Consider the following 22,179-nt stretch of genomic DNA (forward strand, 5'->3'; position numbering starts at 1 on the left):
CACACACACTCACACATGATAGCCTCACACATATACACTTGTCCTTATGCACACACACACACATGATAGCCTCACACATATACACTTGTCCTTATGCATACACACACACATGATAGGCTCACACATATACATTGTCCATATGCACACACACTCACAACATGATAGCCTCACACATATACACTTGTCCTTATGCACACACACACACATGATAGCCTCACACATATACACTTGTCCTTATGCACACACACACACATGATAGCCTCACACATATACACTTGTCCTTATGCACACACACACACATGATAGCCTCACACATATACACTTGTCCATATGCACACACACTCATACATGATAGCCTCACACATATACACTTGTCCTTATGCACACACACACACACACACACATACACACACACACAAATACATGAAATGCAAATCGCTCCACACAATGCACACACTGGGTTACTTATATATACACATACACTCACACGGGCTCACATAATTTTAAGCTTGTCCACATACATTTACATGCACTTATCCCCATTCACACACACACACACACACACACACACACACACACACACACATACACACACAATTCTTAGATACACACGTGCTTGCACATCCTAGTTCAGCTCGGTCACTTATTATCTCCCTTCCAGTCATTTCATCATGTTGAATCATTAAACCCAACACATTTTGTCTCTATCCAGTATTCTCCTCTCAACCCCTTCTGTTGAAGAACGTAGGCTCATAACACCAAGAACTTTTCCATTCTTCCAAAGCATTAAACTAATGCTTGTTGTTCCTCACCTTTCTTTGCCTTTTGTTTACTGTAAATTTGAACTGTATATATATATATATATATATATATATATAAAACTTATAAACAAGGGCAAAAGAAAAAAAATTCTAATGCCAAATATGCTGAAAACAGACACATAGTCAATAACCATATAATTCATCACTATAAGCACGCGTCTCGAAGAAAGCTGACAGAAATACTAAAAATTCCATTTTTCTGTCAGCTTTCTTCGAGACGCATGCTTATAGTGATGAATTATATGGTTATTGACTATGTGTCTGTTTTTGGCATATTTGGCATTAGAAATTTTTTCTTTTGCCCTTGTTTATAATTTCAACCTTTAAAGGTATTTTTTAATATGCTGGCGATTGATATAATTTTTTTCGAAAAATTTTATCCTATATTAGATGTATATATATCTGTATGTGTGTATATCGTGTTTCATTTTATATGATTCCAAATTAGTTACACTCATTTTACTTCATTTAATTGTTATTTTTAATTAGTGTCTGTATAAAATCTTTTGATTAATTTTTACACAATCCTTGCACATTTTTTGTACCATTTCTCAAATAATCCAATCGTTTGAATCCAATAATATGGAAACTAACTAGTAACTCTCGTTTTGAACTGTTCCACAGACACAGAGAGGGGATTCAACTCAATGTCCCTGATCCATTTCACCTTGCTGTCTTTGGTTTGGTCATATGTGACACAAGCATTAATTAAGACATTTCCACTCATTTCATGTAGACTCTAAGTCCTTTGACAAATAATCCTTTGTTGATTCCAACTTCATATCTGGGTGTTAGTGGAATATTTGGATCTTTTCGGTTTGAATGGCAGTTTTTTCTAGCAGTGTCATATGAAATTATGACCCTAGTATTGATCTATTGCATTTCAATCTGTTTTAGGGATAGGGTTAGGGGTGGGGGGAAGGGTATCTTTTTTCCTTCAGAAATGTAAATAAACCCAATCTGTTTCTTAAACGAGGGGCATATTCATACGACACAGAATGTTTTCACCTCAATAGACATCATTGATTGGTTGAAATTGTAGAAATTGAAGAAAAAAAACAACAAATATCTTACAACTATAGAATTTTCTCAATAAAGCCAAGAGAAAAAGATGTTTTATAAACACATTCTACCAGTATACGAAGTTTAAAAGTGTTTAGTTACGTGGAAATTATTTTAAAAAACTGCCGTTCAAACCGAAAAGACCCGAATATTTACAATTTCTGAAGCTCATATATTTTATTTCTAAATACTTGGTTCCTTTTTATAGGCAAAAAGTCTGATTTAAATTTAATCTGGCTGAGTAGGTCTTGTTGAATATCTTTTTTTTTGGCAGAGATCTGTAACGCATACATAGTTTATTGAATGTGGAAGAGAAATTGTGTCTGCTCTGTTTCATTCTGGTACGGGTTCCCATTTCTGGTATATTCCATCTTGTTTTGTGCCATTCAAGGCATGATGCATTGGTGTTGTTGTCCTGTCATGTGGAAGATTAAAAATAAAACAAAAAAAAGGATAAAAACATCACAAAAAAAACAAACAAACAAACAAAAAAAAAAAAACTGGTAGTTGATTGTAGCCAAGTTGGATAATGTGGATTTGGTCAGTGCGCAGTTGTCTCCATCTTCGGGTTTCACTAAAGTTGACCAGCAAATATAAGAGGGGAGATAACTCCTCGATAGCAGTGTTGTACGTTTATGATTCAAATTTGGTTATTCTGGCGGCGTTTGTTGATGTACAAGAAAATAAATAAATAAATAATAATAATAATAATAAAAATTAAGTAGATGCGCATTTATCAAATCCTTCAATAATCTCATCAACCCCGAGGAGTTGATATCAACTACTTTGGAGACCCCTGGTTTAAATGCTAAAAGGCTAAATTTACTGATTGTTATTGCTGGAATAAAACTTACAAACATTAGAAAGTTCACTATCTTGTTAAGGTGTTATTGTTGTCGCTCAACCCTGAATGAACAGACAAATGATCAAAAAGGCACTCCAGCCATGACCACATTATTCAGCATGTCCTTTTCTGAGATGATTTCAGTATGATTTTGGAGAGATTTAGCTGGTGTTTCTAGCTGGTTAACTGATCATAACATTGTAATTAAGGTGTGCTTTACTCCAGGTCAGCTCTGATTAGGTTGACCCAGGACCCCAAAGAATAGCCAACCATCAAAAGAGACTCACAATGGAGCCCTGTCCCTACATCCATGCTACTGCTGTTGTTACTGTTCACACAGACACCCAACACTGTATCCGAAAAAAGAAAACCAAACATTGTCATTTGTCTTTGAGGTAACCTAAAAAGCACTTGTGTCAGTGCCACATAAAATCACCCATGTTGGTACTGCATAAAAGCACCCACTACACTCTGTAAAGTAGTCAACTTTGCTATGATTGACCGCTAGATCCAAAAGCCATTTTTATTCTTCACCATTCGAGCGGGATCGTTACCAGCGTTGCCTTACTGGCACTTGTGCCCGTGCTAGTAGGGTGCTAAGAGCACCATCCGAGCGTGATCGTTGCCAGAGCAGCCAACTGGCTTCCGTGGCAGTTGCACGTAAAAGGGCGCCATTCGAGTGTGATCATTACCAACATCGCCTTACTGGCACCTGTGCCAGTGGTATGTGTAAAAGGATTCGAGCGAGGTTGTTGCCAGTACCACCTGACTGGTCCCCGTGCCAGTAGCACGTAAAAAGCACCCACTACACTCTCAGAGTGGTTGGCGTTAAGGAAGGGCATCCAGCTGTAGAAACTCTGGCAGATCAAGATTGGAGCCTGGTGCAATCATCTGGTTCGCTAGCCCTCAGTCAAAATCGTCCAACCCATGCTAGCATGGAAAGCGGACGTTAAACGATGGTGATGATGATGATGATGATGATCTGTTTATTTTCTCATGTTCCTTTCAGTTGAAGAGCATAGGCTTGAAACGTAAAAGACTTTCTCACCTTCATTAGCATTAAACTAATATACCTGTTGGTTGTTTATACATGTCTTCGTCTTTTGTTTTTCTATAAATTTCGCGTGTGTGTGTGTGTGTGTTATAGGAACTAAAAGCTTTCCATGGACAAGTTGTTCCCCAAACTGGTGAATAAGCATGAATAAAAGTATGTTTTTAAGGTTTTTGTTGAGGGTATTTTGTACAAGAAATTTAATGATTTAAAAAAAAAATTTGTCTTTCAGCTTCAAAATCTGAAAATTCAAATGAAAATAAGGCAGAAAAAAGGTTACTAAATAAATCCCTGTTAACATTTTTACAGAAGAAAGTAAGTATATTTATAATTAAATTAAAATGTTTATATTAATGTTACAATGTTTATATTTGCAATTATTAACCATGAGTAAAATTCAGGATTCCAGCAAGGTGGTTTTGGGGGACACCTGTAGAAAAATTCTTTATAATTCTTTATAATAATTGATGCTGTGTTTTTGCTAGAGTTATTTTCCTTTAAAATGATTTAAAAGAGATAAATGTTAAATGAACATAAGGTTTGTTATCATCATCATCATCGTTTAACGTCCGTTTTCCATGCTAGCATGGGTTGGACGGTTCAACTGGGGTCTGGGAAGCCAGAAGGCTGCACCAGGCCCAGTCTGATCTGGCAGTGTTTCTACAGCTGGATGCCCTTCCTAACGCCAACCACTCAAACACTGTTGTCGGTGCTTCATCATCTAGTGGGTGCTTCTTGTGTGCTACCAGTGTTGGTGCCAATTATGAAACAAGATTGGAGCCTGGTGCAGCCGTCTGGTTCGCCAGCCCTCAGTCAAAATCGTCCAACCCATGCTAGCATGGAAAGCGGATGTTAAACGATAATGATGATGATGATGATGAATTGTATCTTTTACATGTTTCAGTCATTTGACTGTGGCCATAGTGGAGCACCACCTTGAAGGTATTTTAGTTAAACAAATCGACCTCAGGACTTATTTTTTTTGTTAAGCCTAGTACTAGTGGTCTCTTTTACTGAACTGCTAAGTTATGGAAATGTAAACATACCAAAACCAGTTGTCAAGTGGTGATGGGGGTACGAACACAGATACAAAGACACACACACACATTAGTATATACAAACATCCACACACACACACACACACACCAGTCTTCTTTCAGTTTCTGTCTACCAAATCCATTCATAAGTCATTTGGTAGAATATTACTTGACTTGGCTACTTCCACCTACCATTCTATAGTGGCCAAATTAGTGAATCATTCATTCATCCCCTATTGATAATGCAAACAACCATTGGTGATTAGACCTGAAGAAAAGCTAAATGGTATTTTTATGTGTTATGTACAATGTAAGATGTTATGTTTAGGTTTGAAACATATGTAAGCATGATTTACCTTTTCTGTTCCTTACACTCTTTGATTTATGTTCGTGTAATTATCAGTTTCCATTACTAAACTATGAGTTGTATAGTGGTGGTCATCTGTTTCAATATGGGACAAAGTATACTCTATAATGTCTTTGTAAAAATAATTGTCACTGGAATCTTGAACCTATGCAATAATGCATGATTAATTCAAAACAATATGAATGAAAAAGCATTATATTTGACAGAGTAATCATCATCATCGTTTAACGTCCGTTTTCCATGCTAGCATGGGTTGGACAGTTCGACCGGGGTCTGGGAAGCCAGAAGGCTGCACCAGGCTCCAGTCTGATCTGGCAGTGTTTCTACAGCTGGATGTTTTTCCTAACGCCTACCACTCCGTGAGTGTAGTGGGTGCTTTTTATGTGCCACCAGCACAGGTGCCAGACAGCGCTGGCAACGGCCACAATCGGTTGGTGCTTTTTACGTGCCACCGGCACGGAAGCCAGTCAGGGCGGTGCTGGCATCGGCCATGTTCGGATGGTGCTTTTTATGTGCCACCGGCACAGGTATCACAACTACAATTTCCATTTTCATTTTTTGATGTTGATGTACTTGACTCAATAGGTCTCCTCAAGCACAGTGTGTATATATATATATATATATATAATCATCATCATCATCATCCTTTAACATCTGCTTTCCTTGCTAGCTTGGGCTGGACAATTTAACCGAGGACTGGCGAACCAGATGGCTGCGCCAGGCTCCAATCTGATCTGGCAGAGCTTCTACAGCCGGATGCCCCTCCCAATGCCAACCACTCTGAGAAAGCAGTGGGCGCTTGTATGTGCCACCTGCACGAGGGCCAGTGTGGCGGTACCGGCTACGGCCACGCTCGGAATGGTGTTTCTTTACTTGCCACCTGCACAGGAGTCAGTCCAGCGGCACTGGCAACGACCTCGCTCGAATGTTTTGTTCATGTTCCACCAGCACAAGTGCCAGTAAGGCAACACTGGTAACGATCATGCTCAAATGGTGCTTTTTACGTGCCCACCAGCACGGAAGCCAGACAGCTGCTCTGGCAGTGATCCCGCTCTGATGGAGCCGTCATGGTGCCAGTCATCAAATTTAGTTCAATTTCGATTTCACTTGTCCCAACAGGTCTTCGCAAGCAGAGTTTAGTGTCCAATGAAGGGAGGTTGGCATGACGCTAAAAGATAAAAAGATTTAACAGTAGTTACTAATTCTAATTCATTGTTCTTCAGTTGTTTAAATTCTGTTTCTGATTATAACTCTTGTCACATGAGGAGAAGGGTTGAAAGAAATATGATTTGTTGTTTATTCAAGTATAAAATGGTATAGTGGAGGAGATTCTGTTACAAAGTATCAACTAATTTCCAATTTAGAAACTGATAATATTTAAAAATAAAATTTCATAAAAACTAGATAAATTGTTATTTGGAAACTTAAATTGTTAATTTTCTTTTTTGTTTTAACAGTTAACCTTTGGGTTGTATAAAAGAGTCTTGGTATCTGTCACAGATGTTATCTCCTGTCTTGAAGCACCCTTGCAACTTTCAGATTTTTTATTTAATTCGTTTAAGATGGGTGAGTATTCTACAAATTATTTTTCATATAAACTCCTCCTCCTCCTCCTCATCATCATCATCATCATCCCCCCATCTTCCTCCACCCCTCCTTCTCCTTTCATCTTCCTCCACTCCCCCTCCTCCTCCCATCTTCCTCCTCCTCCTCCTCATCTTCCTTCTTCCCCTCCACCTCCATTTAAATGTCTAATGTCTGTTTTTAAGGCTTGAGTTGGATGGTTTGACAGGAACTGTGCTGTGCTCCATTGTTTGCTTTGACATGGTTTCTACAACCGGATGCTCTTCCTGTCACCAACTCTTCTGTTTCCAGCTGAGCTAATAATAACCTCACTGTCTATCAAACAATAAACAGTCCAGACATGTTCTATCTGGAGAACAGGAAACAAACGACACCAGATGAATGAACCATTCTGGCTTTGTGCCTATTGTAGAAATAATTACAGTAATGCCTTGACATATGATTTAATTTGTTCCCCCAGGGACTGCTTGTAAAGCAGAGCAATAATTTCCCATAGTAGCGAATTGTAATTTGTTCCCAGAAAAATATTTTAGCTATAAAATTTATAAAACTTGTTAAAAAATGGCAATAAAACAACAGTAGAAAGTAAAGAATATTTTATAGAAAGTAAAAAGAATGTCAAGATCATTTAGAATAAACAAAATATTATCATTATAATAACTTTCTGAATCACTTTCACTAGACTTGTGCACACCATCACTTGTAGATGTGATCGCTGATTCACAAGCACTTGTAGACAGACTTGTAGATTTCTTTTTAAAAAACAAGTCTAAAGTTGTTTGCTTAAAAGAAGCTTTCTTTCGTTCTCTATAAATTTCTTGGTAACATGTAGAAGCATTTGTTATGGTACTAGAAACTTTTGCACTCCTTTCAAAATTTGGATCTTTATATTTATTATAAAATAAAACTTGTAAACCAAGGGTCTCGTAAAACGGATCCTCGTAAAGCGAGGTATTACTGTATTATTGGATCTTTTTGGTTTGACCGGCAGTTTTTAACATAATTTCTAGGTAACTAAAAAATTTAAAACTTCGTATACTGGTAGAATGTGTTTATAAAACATCTTTTTCTCTTGGCTTTATTGAGAAAATTCTATAGATTGTAAGATATTTGGGTTTTTTCTTTAATTTCTGCAATTTCAACCAATCAATGACGTCTATTGAGTTAAAAAAAACATTCTGTGCCTTATGAATATGTCCCTCGTTTAAGAAACAGATTGGGCTTATTTACATTTGTGAAGAAAAAAAGACACCCTTCCCCCCACTCCTAACCCTAACCCTAAAAGAGATTGAAATGCAACAGATCGATACTAGGGTCATAATTATGGGTGACAATTTCATATGACACCGCTAGAAAAAACTGCCGTTCAAACCGAAAAGATCTGTATTATTAATGGTGTAATTGGAAAGCTTCAGATAGATGTTATGCTGTACATTAGTTATGTCCCTTTATATTCTGATGTCAACTTCAGTGATGGCGGTGAGTTGGCGCCAGTTAAATATTTGAATGAGTTTAATCAATGATTCACCCCTCCACTGTATCAATGTCATTGTCAGTCGTGTTATTAATGATAACTTTTATTTGTAATTTTCATAGTTTCAAATAATTTTTGTTTTATTTCAATCAGGAGGTTCCGTTAGTTTGCTGTCATTAAATGGAATTTTCATATTGATGGATAAACACAACTTGTGAGTAGGAAATGATTTTGTTTTCCACAAATTTTGTAGTCATCATTGTTTAACGTCTGTTTTCCATGCTGTCATGGGTTGAACGGTATGGCAGTATCTGGCCAGCCGGGGAGCTGTCATCCTCATCATCATTTAACGTCCGTTTTCCATGCTAGCATGGTTTGGACGGTTCGACCGGGGTCTGGTAAGCCATGGAGACTGCACCAGGCTCTGGTCTGATCTGGCAGTGTTTCTACAGCTGGATGCCCTTCCTAACGCCAACCACTCTGAGAGTATGGCGAGTGTTTTTTACGTGTCACCAGCACAGGGGCCAGAGCAGGCTGGCAAACGGTCACGATCGGTTGGTGCTTTTACATGTCACCGACATGGACGCCAGTCAGGCGGTGCTGAGATTAGAAATTGTCTGTAGTGGCATGGTTTCTACAGCTGGATGCCCTTCCTAATGCCAACCACTGTACAGAGTGTTCTGGATGCTTTTCACATGCCACCAGCACGGGTGCATTTACACAGCAACAGTATGATTGCATTTTATGTGGTACTGGCACCTGTAAAGGACAACAACCCTGTATGTATGGATGACCCTTATTTTAACTTGGCTTGACATGTCCTCTCAAGTAAAGCAGATCACCACAACTCTGGGCTCTTGGTCATTTCCTCAGCGAGGCCCAGCGTCTGAAGATCCTTTTTCATCACTTCATCCCACGTCTTCCTGGCTTGACCCCTTCCACAGGTTCCCTCCACAATTAGGGCTCGGCACTTCTTTATGCAGCTCTCCTTAATCGTACGCATCACATGACCAAACCAGCAGAAACTATAATGTTTTGATGATTAATAATTTCTTTTCACAAATGGCTAATTGCTGAATTTTTAACGACCCTCTTGAAACATAGGAAGCATTTTTTTCCCCTTCCTATAGAACTGTTAACTTCATCTCAAGGGGAGAGAGATCAAGCTGTAAAACCTAACACTTGTCACCATCATCATCATCGTCTTTTCTTGGGCATTACTGCCTCATGTCCTAGATTCACAGGGTCAGTTACTCAGTTTCCAGGGCATATTAAGTGACCAAGATCACAACATTTGCCCCTGGATGGGATGCCAGTCTGTCACAGTCTCTTACTCATTTCTACAGCTAGCGCGAGCAAGATAGGTGTTTGAATTGCTATTTTCAATTCTTTACTGACCATTCATAATTTTATCAAATTTCTCTATCTGTCTATCTTATCTAATCTTATTCATTTCATTTCTCCTCTTGTCCTCGTATGTAATCAACATTCGTATCTTCGCGGTGCACCCGCCCTACCCACCCCCACCACCAATACCGGATATCTATATTTTTGCTCCATCTATACCGGATGTCGCTTCTCCCACCACCATTATAGGTGTCTACTCTTCGAACCCCCCACCCCTCTTCAATACGCTATTTCACCATGCATTACCCCTCTCTCGATATCCTACGTTCTACTTGCCTAGAACCTGTCATCATTTCTCTGAACCACCCCTCCCACTGGTGCTCCCCTATATTTCTGCACCCCCCCCCCCATAAAAAGCACCATCCGAACGTGGCCGATGCCAGACCCCTCTGGCACCTGTGCAGGTGGCACGTAAAAAACACCCACTACACTCGCGGAGTGGTTGGCGTTAGGAAGGGCATCCAGCCGTAGAAACACTGCCAGATAAGACCGGAGCCTGGTGCAGCCTCCTGGCTTCCCAGATCCCCTGTCGAACCGTCCAACCCATGCTAGCATGGAGAATGGACGTTAAACGATGATGATGATGATGATGATGATGATATATATATATAAACACACACACTCACACACACACACAAATATAAAAGTATGTGTGTGTTTATGCGTGTGTGTGTGTGTGTGTGTGCATGTGTTTTATATATATATATATATATATATATATGAAGGAAATGTGCGCGTGTGTTCGTTTGACTAACTAGAAATAGCAGCCAAATACCCTCAAAGTGTATCCAATCATCTAGAGTAAAGAAAGGTCACAAATATAAATATGTGTGCGTGTGTGTGTTTATGCGCGCGTGCATGTGTGTGTGTGTGTGTGTGTGTGTGTGTGAACGAGTGAGTGAGTCTTTGTATTTATGTCTCCTTACTTCAACATTATGTGATTGTAAAATAAATGTCCCTGTCATGCAAGCAGTGTCCTTCATTTCCTAGTCTTTCATGAAAGCATGTCTGGTCATGGAAGACATATACCGTTTTTGGAAACTAGTCAAAGGTTGGTAATGGGATCTGCTTCTGGCTGTAGAAAATCTGCCTAAATAAATTTCTTCTGACCCATGCAAGCATGACATGGGAAAGTGGACAATAAGATAGTTATGATGGCAAAGTCCACAATAATCTTATTTCTAATTTGTTATATTGTTAAATTCAATGATCTCTTTTTCTCTCTTATTCTTTTTTTTTTACTTTTTTCCAGAAATTATCCTGATTTTTATAAAAAACTCTACTCCTTATTGGATCCTGCAATCTTTCATTCAAATACAGAGCAAACTTTTTCAGCAACTTGAACCTCTTTCTGTCTTCAAAGTACGTTGAAATATTATTTTCCTTGCGCTTTATTTATATAATATATATATATATTATATATATATAATTAAAATTCTTAATAATTGTCTTAAATTGAATAAGTCCATCTTGGGTTGAGAGAAGCATTCACTGTTGTTTATCCCCTTCGTTTTTTTCTCTTTTTTACTCTTTGAGGATGTCACAAGTTAAGTAAGTTAATGCTTTTCAAATTTAGTTCTTTATTTTATTATATACTGCTGTATATAATATACATATATGATGTCACAAGAGAGAAATGTGTCTGCATGGATGATGGTGCACTTGCTTTTAATGATTCAGAAAAGAAAGAGGCTTGGAAGAGCCATTATGAAAGACTGCTGAACGTGGAGAATGAATGGGAGGAAGAGAGCCTGCCAAATGTTGATCCAGTAGAGGGACCAACTATCCGAATAGACAGCACCCTGGTAGATAAAGCAATTAAGGATATAAAACCAGGAAAAGCCCCTGGCCCATCAGGAATCACTGCAGAGATGCTTAAAACATCTGGTGGTGTGGGCTTTGGCCTAGTCACCCACATTGTAAATTAGGAAGTTCATGATGGAGTTATACCCAATGACTGGTTAGCAGCACCATAGTCAACTGCTACAAAGGTATGAAAGGTTGCTAAATGAAGAGAATGAATGGGAGAAAGAGAGTCTGCCGAATGTCGACCCAACAGAGGGACCAGCTATTCGAATTGACAGTACCTTGGTAGATAAAGCAATTAAGGGCGAGGACAGGGAAAGACCCCTGCATGTCACCCTATGATCCTAGGTACTTTTGAATAGGCTGGTTTTGCGACACTGGTGTAGGTTACAGCTGTGTACTCACTTTATTTGCTAGGTCTTCACAGTCACAGCATATCTTCAGAGGTCTCAGTCTTTTGACATGGGGTGAGGTGGTGAAGCATGCTTCACCACCTCATCCAATGTCTTCCTGGGTCTCCATCTACCCCGGATTCCTTCCACTGTTTGAGAGTGGTTCTTCACACAGCTCTCCTCGTCCATTCGCACTCCACATCCAATGTTTCTTATGTCCAACATTGCTCTCAGGGTGCTTACACTCTGTCGTGCATGGACACTGACATTACACATCCAGCAGATCATGCTAGCGTCATTTCTTTCGAGCCTACACATATCTTCGGCAGTCACGGCCCATATTTCACTGCCGTGAAGCATGGCCGTTCGCATACATGCATCTTACAATCTACCTTTCACTCTGAGCGAGAGGCCCTTTGTCACCAGTAGGGGTAGAATCTTTCTAAACTTTGCCCAGGTTATTCTTGTTCTAGTGGTAACATTCTCTGAGCATCCACCCCCACTACAAATTTGGTTGCTTAGGTAGCAGAAACTATCAACTACTTCTAGTTTTTCCCACTGGTATGTGATGGAGTCTGTTTGATGAGATGGGGGGCACTATATCTTGGAAATGGCAGAATTAATAGTCAAGACTATTTTTAGCATTTTATCTGATCAAACCATATCTATGGTTGCGGAACTGTTTCTGGAGGGAAACACAATCTTTCAGGATGATAATGCACTAATTCACACAGCTAAAGTTGTTACTGAATGGCACGGGGAACATTCTAGTGAAGTTGAGCATGTTATCTGGCCACCACAGTCCCCAAATCTCAATATTATTGAATATTTATGGTGCATTTTAGAAAGAAAAGTAAGGAGTCAATATCCTCCACCATCATCACTACAAGAACTGGAGACTGTTTTAGCTGAAGAATGGACAAAAATTCCTTTGGAAATAATTCAGACTGTGTACAAGTCCATACCTTGTAGAATTCAAGCTGTAATTACAACCAAAGGCGATCCTACTCCATATTAAAATATATTTGTTTGAAATTTTGAGGTGTTTCCATTATTTTATCCAACATCTGTATATATTGATAAAATTATATATTTCATGAATTTGATGTTATGACCACATGGATTTCGGTTCCTTCTTAGTATATGGCAATGTGGTCAGGTGTTACTCATTGTGGCGTTAGACTAACCAGTGCCCTAGAAATAGGTAACAGGATGCCACTTCTATCCAAACTAAGAAATGGAAGTTCAACTGTCTATGGGAATTATGAAATATCTAAATATTTATTCTGGCCATAACTTATAACATAATTTGAAAATTTTAATTAAATAAACTGTATGCAATGATTTTTATAAAATTTTCAGGATCTTTTCGGTTTGAACGGCAGTTTTTTCTGGTGGTGTCATATGAAATTGTTACCCATAATTATGATCCTAGTATCGATCTATTGCATTTCAATCTGTTTTAGGGTTAGAGTTTGGGTTAGGTCTCGAGTTAAGGGTTGGGGGAAGGGTATCTTTTTTTTTCTCAGAAATGTAAATAAACCCGATCTGTTTCTCAAACGAGGGACATATTCATACGGCACAGAATGTTTTCACCTCAATAGATGTCACTGATTGGTTGAAATTGCAGAAATTGAAGAAGAAAAAAAACCCAACAAATATCTTACAAACTATAGAATTTTCTCAATAAGCCAAGAGAAAAGATTTTTATAAACACATTCTACCAGTATACAAAGTTTTTTCTTAGTTTACGTGGAAATTATTTTTAAAAACTGCCGTTCAAACCGAAGAGATCCAATTTTCAATAAATAATTATTGTATGTATTATTGATTGTTATGACACATTTGGTAATTGTTTTCTGTTGTATTTCAGATATTTACCTGCATATATGTTGGCAGCTTTTATAAAAAGACTTGCCCGAATATCTTTATATGCCCCAACACATGCGCTCGTCCCCACAATACCAACTATTTACAATCTTATTAACAGACAAAATGCTTGTAAAGTTTTGATCAACAGAACTGAAGGACAAACAGGTGAGTGCTCATTCATTCATTCTTTCATTCTTTCTTTCTTTCATTCATTCATTCACTCATTCATTCACTCATTCATTCTTTCATTCATTCACTCATTCATTCACTCATTCTTTCATTCATTCATTCATTCATTCTTTCTTTCATTCTTTCTTTCTTTCATTCATTCATTCATTCATTCTTTTTTCATTCATTCATTCATTCATTCATTCATTCATTCATTCACTCATTCATTCATTCATTCTTTCATTCTTTCTTTCTTTCGTTCATTCTTTCATTCATTCATTCACTCATTCTTTCATTCATTCTTTCTTTCTTTCTTTCATTCATCCATTCATTTATTCTTTCTTTCTTTCGTTCGTTTGTTCGTTCATTCTCTCATTCTTTCATTCAGATCACTTGAAAACAATAAGTTTGTATCAGAGAATAAGAAGTGGTCTTAAGTGGGTTGTTATCAAACTGATTAACCACTGTACCCATTTATTTGATACAATGTCCTTTTATAGGTTACAGTGCCCCCAATAAAAGAACAATGCCCTCTAAAAGGGCAGTGTCCTATAAAAAAAAAAGACACTGGTTGATTCAGATTGATTCTGTAGTTAAATATGTTATATGAAATTCCATATTTGTACATCATCATCACCATTGTCATCATTATCGTCATGATGACCAAATCTGCCACTCAGCACTGTTCTTATTTTAACATTTTTTCCCCATTCCTTCGTGGGTTAGGTAGAATTTATTGAGGCAAATTTTGTATAGCTGCATACATTCCTTGTTTTTAATTCTCACCTGTTTCCAAATCAGGTAATATTCCCCATGATTGAGTGTGACCTGTATGATGGTGATGCTTTCTTAGAACTGTCATATGATGTCAAGACAAGTATACACACACACACACATAACTATTCAATGCTGCATAGTTAAGAAGTTTGCTTCCTAACCATTTGGTTTCCAGTTCAGTCCTACAGTGCAACACCTTGGGCATCTTAGGACCACCAAAGCCTTGTGAGTAGCTTTCATACATAGAAACTGAAAAAATTATATATATTAAGAGAGAAGAACTTGAGCTTCAACTTGGTATTTCTTTATTCCATCTCTTACATATGTTTCAATATTCAGTTACACATGATATCACACGATAAACACAGTCGATATTTGAACCCCCAACAGGCATAATCAAAACAAGGCACTTCCTCATTCAGATCCATGTTTTTCTCTATCTTCATGGCTCAGTGGTTAGAGCACTGGGCTCACAATCACGAGGCAGTGGGTCTGGTTCCTGGATTGGGATGTGTGTTGTGTTCTTGAGCAAGGCACTTTATTTCACGTTGCTCCAGTTCACTCAGCTGTAGAAATGAGTTGCGACGTCACTGGTGCCAAGCTGTATCGGCCCCTTTACCTTTCCCTTGGATATGACACTGGTGGCGTGGAGAGAGGAAAATGGTATGTGTGGACAACTGTTGGTCTTTCATAAACAAACTTGCCTGGACTTGTGCCTTGGAGGGGAAGTTTCTAGGTTCAATCCCATGCGAAGGGGGTCCTTATCCTATTGCTTTATATTACATTACGGCTCTCCTCAGGAAGCACAATATCCTATGTGATCATACAGTTGATAGAGTTTAATGCGGTTAACAATTAGAGCTGAAACCTGAATAGTAAAATTAACGTACACTGAGCACTTTCATTCCTGTTTGTATATAATTTAACCCTTTCGTTACTGTATTAGTTTTAGGATGCTCTGTGTTTCATTCAATTAATTTTAAATATAACAAAGAATTTATTAAAATAACTTAGTTATCATTAAGCTACTGTTAGGAACATAAATTGTGTTTGGTGGAAGATTTTAATCCAAAACTTATGAAAACAAGACATTTGTACTCAGAGCCAGAGCTGGTTTCAGCCAGGTTGGTAACAAAAGAGCAGACAGGTTTTTTGTCAGGCATAATTTTTTTACTATGAAATCTTGTCTATTGTCCTGACTTGCTTGATTAGTTTGAATACCAAAGTCCTAAACAACGGTGATACATTTATTTTCTACTACTTTGGCAGGCTTGTGTTCCCACCAGTTCTTTTCATATGGGAGTCCAAATTTATGGCATATGATCCAATGTAAATACTAAGTTAATCGTGGCAATTAATATATTCATTTTGTGAGGGTGATCGTTGACAGAGTGGCTAACCAGCTTCCGTGCCAGTGGCACATAAAAGGGCACCATTCGAGTGTGATCGTTACCAGCGTCACCTTACTGGCACTTGTCCCCGTGCTAGTAGGGTGCCAAGAGCACCACCCGAGCGTGATCGTTGCCAGAGCAGCCAACTGGCTCCATGCTGGTGGCACATAAAAAGGGCACCATTCGAGCATGATCGTTACCAACATCGCCTTACTGGCACCTGTGCCGGTGGCATTTGTAAAAAGATTCGAGCGAGGTCATTGCTAGTATCACCTGACTGGCCCCGTGCCGGTGGCACATAAAAAGCACCCACTACACTCTCAGAGTGGTTGGCGTTAGTAAAAGCATCCAGCTGTAGAAACTCTGCCAGATCAGATTGGAACCTGGTGCAGCCATCTGGTTCACCAGTCAAAATCGTCCAACCCATGCTAGCATGGAAAGCGGACGTTAAACGACGACGATGATGATGATGTGACTAACATGAAGCATTCAGAGATGAATTGGTCTATTGTTTCTCTTGCTGGTTTCTAGACATTGATCCTGAGTTGTTATAACGAAGATCTCTATTTCTGATTTAAGTCCAGATGCATCATGTCCGTATCAACATAAGGGATCACTGGCCCTTATGGAATAATCACTTTGTAATGTTTTTGAGATTCCGTTTGATTTGGATTGTTCTTTTTATTTGTGTTTCCATTTCATCTAGTTGTATCTCAGTTTTGTTTATCTTTAATTCCCGTACATAATTCCTTGCTTCTGATATTGAGTACACATGGTTTTGAAATCTAAGTTTAAACATCCAGTCATTGGTGTTCTTTAGATGTGCATCATCTACCCCTATGGTTTAGAGACAGTTGCAGTTGCACCAGTCTATGTCCTTCATACTTTTGTGGGATGTACAGTCTATTTACAACTGCCTTTGGTCGATGAATGTGATGCACTGTGAGCACTTACATACTTTTGTATCAATTTCACAGATATGGACTATTTTATGATAAAGTTGTAGGCCACAGCAAGTGTGGCTAAAGTACTGATTGCAGGAAACCTAATTGTTCACATTAAGTTTGCTCTATAGGATATCTCTAACTCTACAATAACATTTTGTATTTTTCCATGCGTTTGTGGGTGCTGGATACCATAATTATACACCTAAATATTTGTAACCTTTTCAGGATCTAATTCTTTGATGGTAGTAGGCCTGTCTATCTGTATGTTGTTTGTTTTCAGGAGTTTTTCCTTGAAGAATGTGGCTTTAACACATTTATCAAAGCAAGCTCCATTCCAATATCTCTATATATATAAACGGCAAAATGTCTGTGCGTGTGTCCTTTATACAAATCCACAATTATTCAGCTAGAGAGCTCGCACTTTCTATGGTCATTCAAAACCATCCAAGGGTGGCCGTGCACTTCTTTACATTTCCCCAGTCACCAGGCAAAGCCATTAAAAAATCAATAGAAGTGACTTTTTTGTGAATTTTCTGTCCAAAACCCAATCAAAATGCCTGAAACTTGATACGCCAATTGAATGCCAGCTAGCTGTATGTGATTGGTCGGAGATTTGGACAGTACTCGCGTGTATGTGCGCACGCACGCAGCTGTATATGGATGCACTAGCGTTGCCAGTTCATAGTGCTAGTTGTCACTAAATTGTTTCACTATTGTTAAAAGCTATTTCATCTTTCATGGAAAGCTTTAGATTATCATCCATGTAAAGAGGTGATTGATTTGTCTTTTGTATACTCTGTACCAATGTTTTGTATCATTCAACAGTTTAGGGGAACAAGGGCATGCAAAAGAGTAGTGGTGATAAGGAGTTACCTTGAAAAATACTGCAGTTTATCTTGATGTGATCAGCATTCATAGTGCCCACCGCCTCTAAATTCACTATAAGGGTTATATTCAAGGGTTTCATAGCATTTGATAGAAAAATCACCTGTAATCAGAGTGACTTTATAAATTTCCAAGCATTTCTCAATCCGACAATGGTGAAGGCTCTTTTGTAGTTGGTCCTGGTAATAGAAAGATTTTGTGTTTTTTTTTGTGGCATTCCTCTAGAATAATGTTATTGATTAACCCTTTTGATACTCACCTGCCTCAGACTGCCCTTGTTCTGTGATACAAATATCTCATTTTCAAGAGTTCTGAATTAAAATCTTTCTTCAGAACTTGTTGTTAATTTCATCATCATCATCATCATCATCATCGTTTAACGTTCACTTTCTATGCTAGCATGGGTTGGACGATTTGACCGAGGGCTGGCGAACCAGATGGCTGCACCAGGCTCCAGTCTTGATTTGGCAGAGTTTCTACAGCTGGATGCCCTTCCTAACGCCAACCATTCCAAGAGTGTAGTAGGTGCTTTTTACGTGCCAGTCAGGCGGTACTGGCAACGACCTCTCTCGAATCCTTTTACACATGACACCAGCACAGGTGCCAGTAAGGCGACGTTGGTAACGATCACGCTCGAATGGTGCCCTTTTACGTGCCAGTGGCACGGAAGCCAGTTGGCTGCTCTGGCAAAAACCAATTAATAATGACTAAGTTATTTTACTAAATTCTTCATTGTTAATTGAAGTAAAGGCAGACTATCTCAAGAGAAATATAGTAACAAAAGGGTTAGAAACCAGTTTTTCCATCATGTGTTGTCTTGATTCTATAGTGTCTCTAATTGTTCTGCAGCCATTTTATAAATTGAACTGGTTGGATTTTATTGTGGTACCAGCACTAATGATTTCTAATTACCCTGATCTATTTGTTTTTTGTTTTAATTAAACTAAGATTTTCTAATTTATTTCCTCTTTTCTAGAATTTACCAGTGACCCCTATCTTCCTGATGAGGTTGAACCTGACAAATGCTGTGCCTTAGAGAGCAGTTTATGGGAACTGCGGGTAAGTTTGAACTAGCTATCCGAACACTCCCTCTATTGTTTCTTGGCATTTGGTAATCTCAGCTGTTTCCATGCGCTTGTGTCCTGCATTTTATCCTTCATAGCTTGAACTGGATATCCTCTGGAATTCCAGCCTACATTTTACATGTAAGTATTGATGTTTCAACTGAACATCAACCACAACAGTTTCGCTAGTCTAGGAGAGGCTAAATGTCATGGACACATTGCCTCTTTTGATGAACAAAAAAAAAAAAAATATATCACACACCATGGTCATGATGATGGTGATCATCTAATGTCCTTGTTCCATGTTGGCATGAATAGGACAATCTTACAGGAGTCAAGGAATCATAGGACAGCATCATGCTCCAATGTTTGCTTTCACATGGTTTATATGCCAACCACCTGGAAGAAGAGAAGATCTGCCTCAATGAATTCCGCCTGACCCATACAAGCATAGATGATGATGATGATGGTGGTGGTGGTGGTGGCAGCGATGATGATGATGACAATTTTGCTGTTAATTATATTTGGAAGTCAAAACTTTCAAACACATGAAGAGTTCTGTTTACAAAATCCCAGTGTAATGGGTTGGGATGGCCTCAGAATTCCAGTGTTTTACAAGCCCCCGTGTTCCCTTGTAATTTTTTTTTGTCATGCACAGGGCGTTAATGTGTATGCATGGTCCGCTGTGTATGTGTATGTGTGTGATGGTGGTAGTGGTGAGGTTGCGGGGTCTCTTTTATTGACTTATAGAGATTACACTGAGGACTGTCTTCGTACATTCAGCTCAATGAATATGGACACTTCTTAGTTTCAACTGTCCTTGAGAAAGGAATGAACTGAATTCACTATGTTAATGAAGCACCCCAAAATTTTATTGTGCTCCTGCTGCTTGATTTTCACCTCTGATGTATCTTACCTATTTATTTAGTCATGAAGAGTGTACATAATTTGATGTGTCTGTGTGTATATGATGATGATGATGATGATGATGATGATGATGATGATATATATTATATATATATATATATATATATATATATATATATATATATCGTTGCTGTTATGTTACTGTTGTATTTGGCCAGATGCAGTTTTTTCATTATTTATTTTTGCTTGCAATATCCGGTTCTTTTGGTCAAATTATCATGTCCCCAGCTGCTTCAGATGCCAAGATATCAAAAATTGTCAAATTGTGGTACAATGGTTTTGCTTTGGAATGGGGAAACCTATTTTTCATTTTCTGCAAAAGCAATGTTTTTTTGGGACTTACGACACTTTTGCATAATAGCAACAATATAGGCATGACTGTGTAGTAAGAAGCTTGCTTCCCAAACATAGGTGTTCTGGCTTCAATCTCACTGCGAGGCACCTTGGGCTGACCAAAGCCTTGTAAGTGGATTTGGTTGATGGAAACTGAAATAAGTCCTTTGTGTGTGTGTGTGTGTGTGTGTGCATCTTTGTGTTTGCCTCCTCCACTGCTTGACAACTGGTGCTGGTAACTTAGTGGTTTGGCAAAAGAAACCAAAGTACTTGGTTCAAAGAACAAAATAAGTTCGGGGGTCGATTTGTTTAATTAAAACCTTTCAAGGCAGTGCTCCAGCATGGCCGCTGTAAAATGAGTGAAACAAATAAAAGGTAAAAGACAAAAGATATATATATATATATATATATATATATAAAGGTGGAACACACATACACTAGGTGTGTGTATTGTTGGTTTGTTGGGCAGTTGTGTTTTTTAGGAGTAAGAGAAAGTGTTCTCAATGCCCTTTGTGTGAAAATACCCGAAAACACCGAGTATAGCCAAGTGAGACAACTCACATCAAATCCCTTTTTTTGGAGTGACACACTTTGATGTTTTGTCATTGCTTTAACTTCTCAGTGCTATGTACTGAGCAAGGGCTCTGCTGTGAGATGTCCAACTGGCTGTGACTATAGGCTAAATGGTTTAAGAACCATCAGCTAGCATGTCGCAACATGTCATGCCACGGAAAAATTTCACATATGAATTAGAAACAGCTTATGTATATATAAGCAAATTAGAAACCCCTTAGGTATATAAACAAATGAATCAGAAGCAGTTTAGGTCTTTAAACGAGGTGTGTATGTTGTTTGTTTGTGAGGTGGCTTTTTTTTTTCCGGAGCAATGGACATCGATGTTTCCTCATTGTTTTGACTTGTCAATTGCCACATACTGAGCAGGCTATGACTATGTGTTAAATGGTTTATGAACCATTTGCTGGCATGTCCCAACATGTCATGCCTGCCCTTGGTGTTTTTACACCAAGGGTATTTACAATACATTCTCTTATGCCTAAAAAATGCAGCCGCCTGACAAACTAACAGCACACACATCTTGTGTATGTGTGTCTGACATCGTTTACATACCTTAAGCTGCTTCTCATTCATATATATATACACACACATATATATATATCATCATCATCATCATCGTTTAACGTCCGCTTTCCATGCTAGCATGGGTTGGACGATTTTGACTGAGGGCTGGTGAACCACATGGTTGCACTAGGCTCCAATCTTGATCTGGCAGTGATTCTACAGCTGGATGCCCTTCCTAATGCCAACCACTCCGTGAGTGTAGTGGGTGCTTTTATGTGCCACCAGCATGGGGGGGCCAGTCAGGCGGCACTGGCAATGATCTCGCTCGAATCTTTTTACACATGCCACCAGCACAGGTGCCAGTAAGGTGATGCTGGTAACAATCACGCTTGAATGGTGCCCTTTTATGAGCCACCAGCACGGAAGCCAGTTGGCTGCTCTGGCAACGATCACACTTGGATGGTGCTCTTGGCACCCTACTAGCACAGGCACAAGTGCCAGTAAGGCGATGCTGGTAACGATCACACTTGGATGGTGCTCTTGGCACCCTACTAGCACAGGCACAGTGCCATAAGGCGATGCTGGTACGATCACACTTGGATGGTGCTCTTGGCACCCTACTAGCACAGGCACAAGTGCCAGTAAGGCGATGCTGGTAACGATCACACTTGGATGGTGCTCTTGGCACCCTACTAGCACAGGCACAAGTGCCAGTAAGGCGATGCTGGTAACGATCACACTTGGATGGTGCTCTTGGCACCCTACTAGCACAGGCACAAGTGCCAGTAAGGCGATGCTGGTAACGATCACACTTGGATGGTGCTCTTGGCACCCTACTAGCACAGGCACAAGTGCCAGTAAGGCGATGCTGGTAACGATCACACTTGAAT

At 39.0% G+C, this 22,179-nt stretch overlaps 1 protein-coding gene across 3 annotated transcripts in view; it reads left to right on the forward strand.

The window, feature by feature from the left end:
* The window catches only part of LOC115222624 (nucleolar complex protein 4 homolog), a 114,417-nt gene that overhangs the window by 86,407 nt on the left and 5,831 nt on the right, over nucleotides 1–22,179 (forward strand). For all 3 annotated transcript variants that reach the window (XM_036511574.1, XM_036511573.1, XM_029792928.2), the window contains 6 exons: nucleotides 4,011–4,093; nucleotides 6,640–6,748; nucleotides 8,394–8,454; nucleotides 10,900–11,009; nucleotides 13,719–13,882; nucleotides 18,862–18,944. In XM_036511574.1, the coding sequence (XP_036367467.1) occupies nucleotides 4,011–4,093; nucleotides 6,640–6,748; nucleotides 8,394–8,454; nucleotides 10,900–10,990 (344 nt within the window). In that variant the 3' untranslated portion in view covers nucleotides 10,991–11,009; nucleotides 13,719–13,882; nucleotides 18,862–18,944. The remainder of the gene's footprint in view (nucleotides 1–4,010; nucleotides 4,094–6,639; nucleotides 6,749–8,393; nucleotides 8,455–10,899; nucleotides 11,010–13,718; nucleotides 13,883–18,861; nucleotides 18,945–22,179) is intronic.

This window comes from Octopus sinensis, linkage group LG20 (genome assembly GCF_006345805.1).
Source record: "Octopus sinensis linkage group LG20, ASM634580v1, whole genome shotgun sequence".
NCBI classification, from domain to species: Eukaryota; Metazoa; Mollusca; class Cephalopoda; order Octopoda; family Octopodidae; genus Octopus; species Octopus sinensis.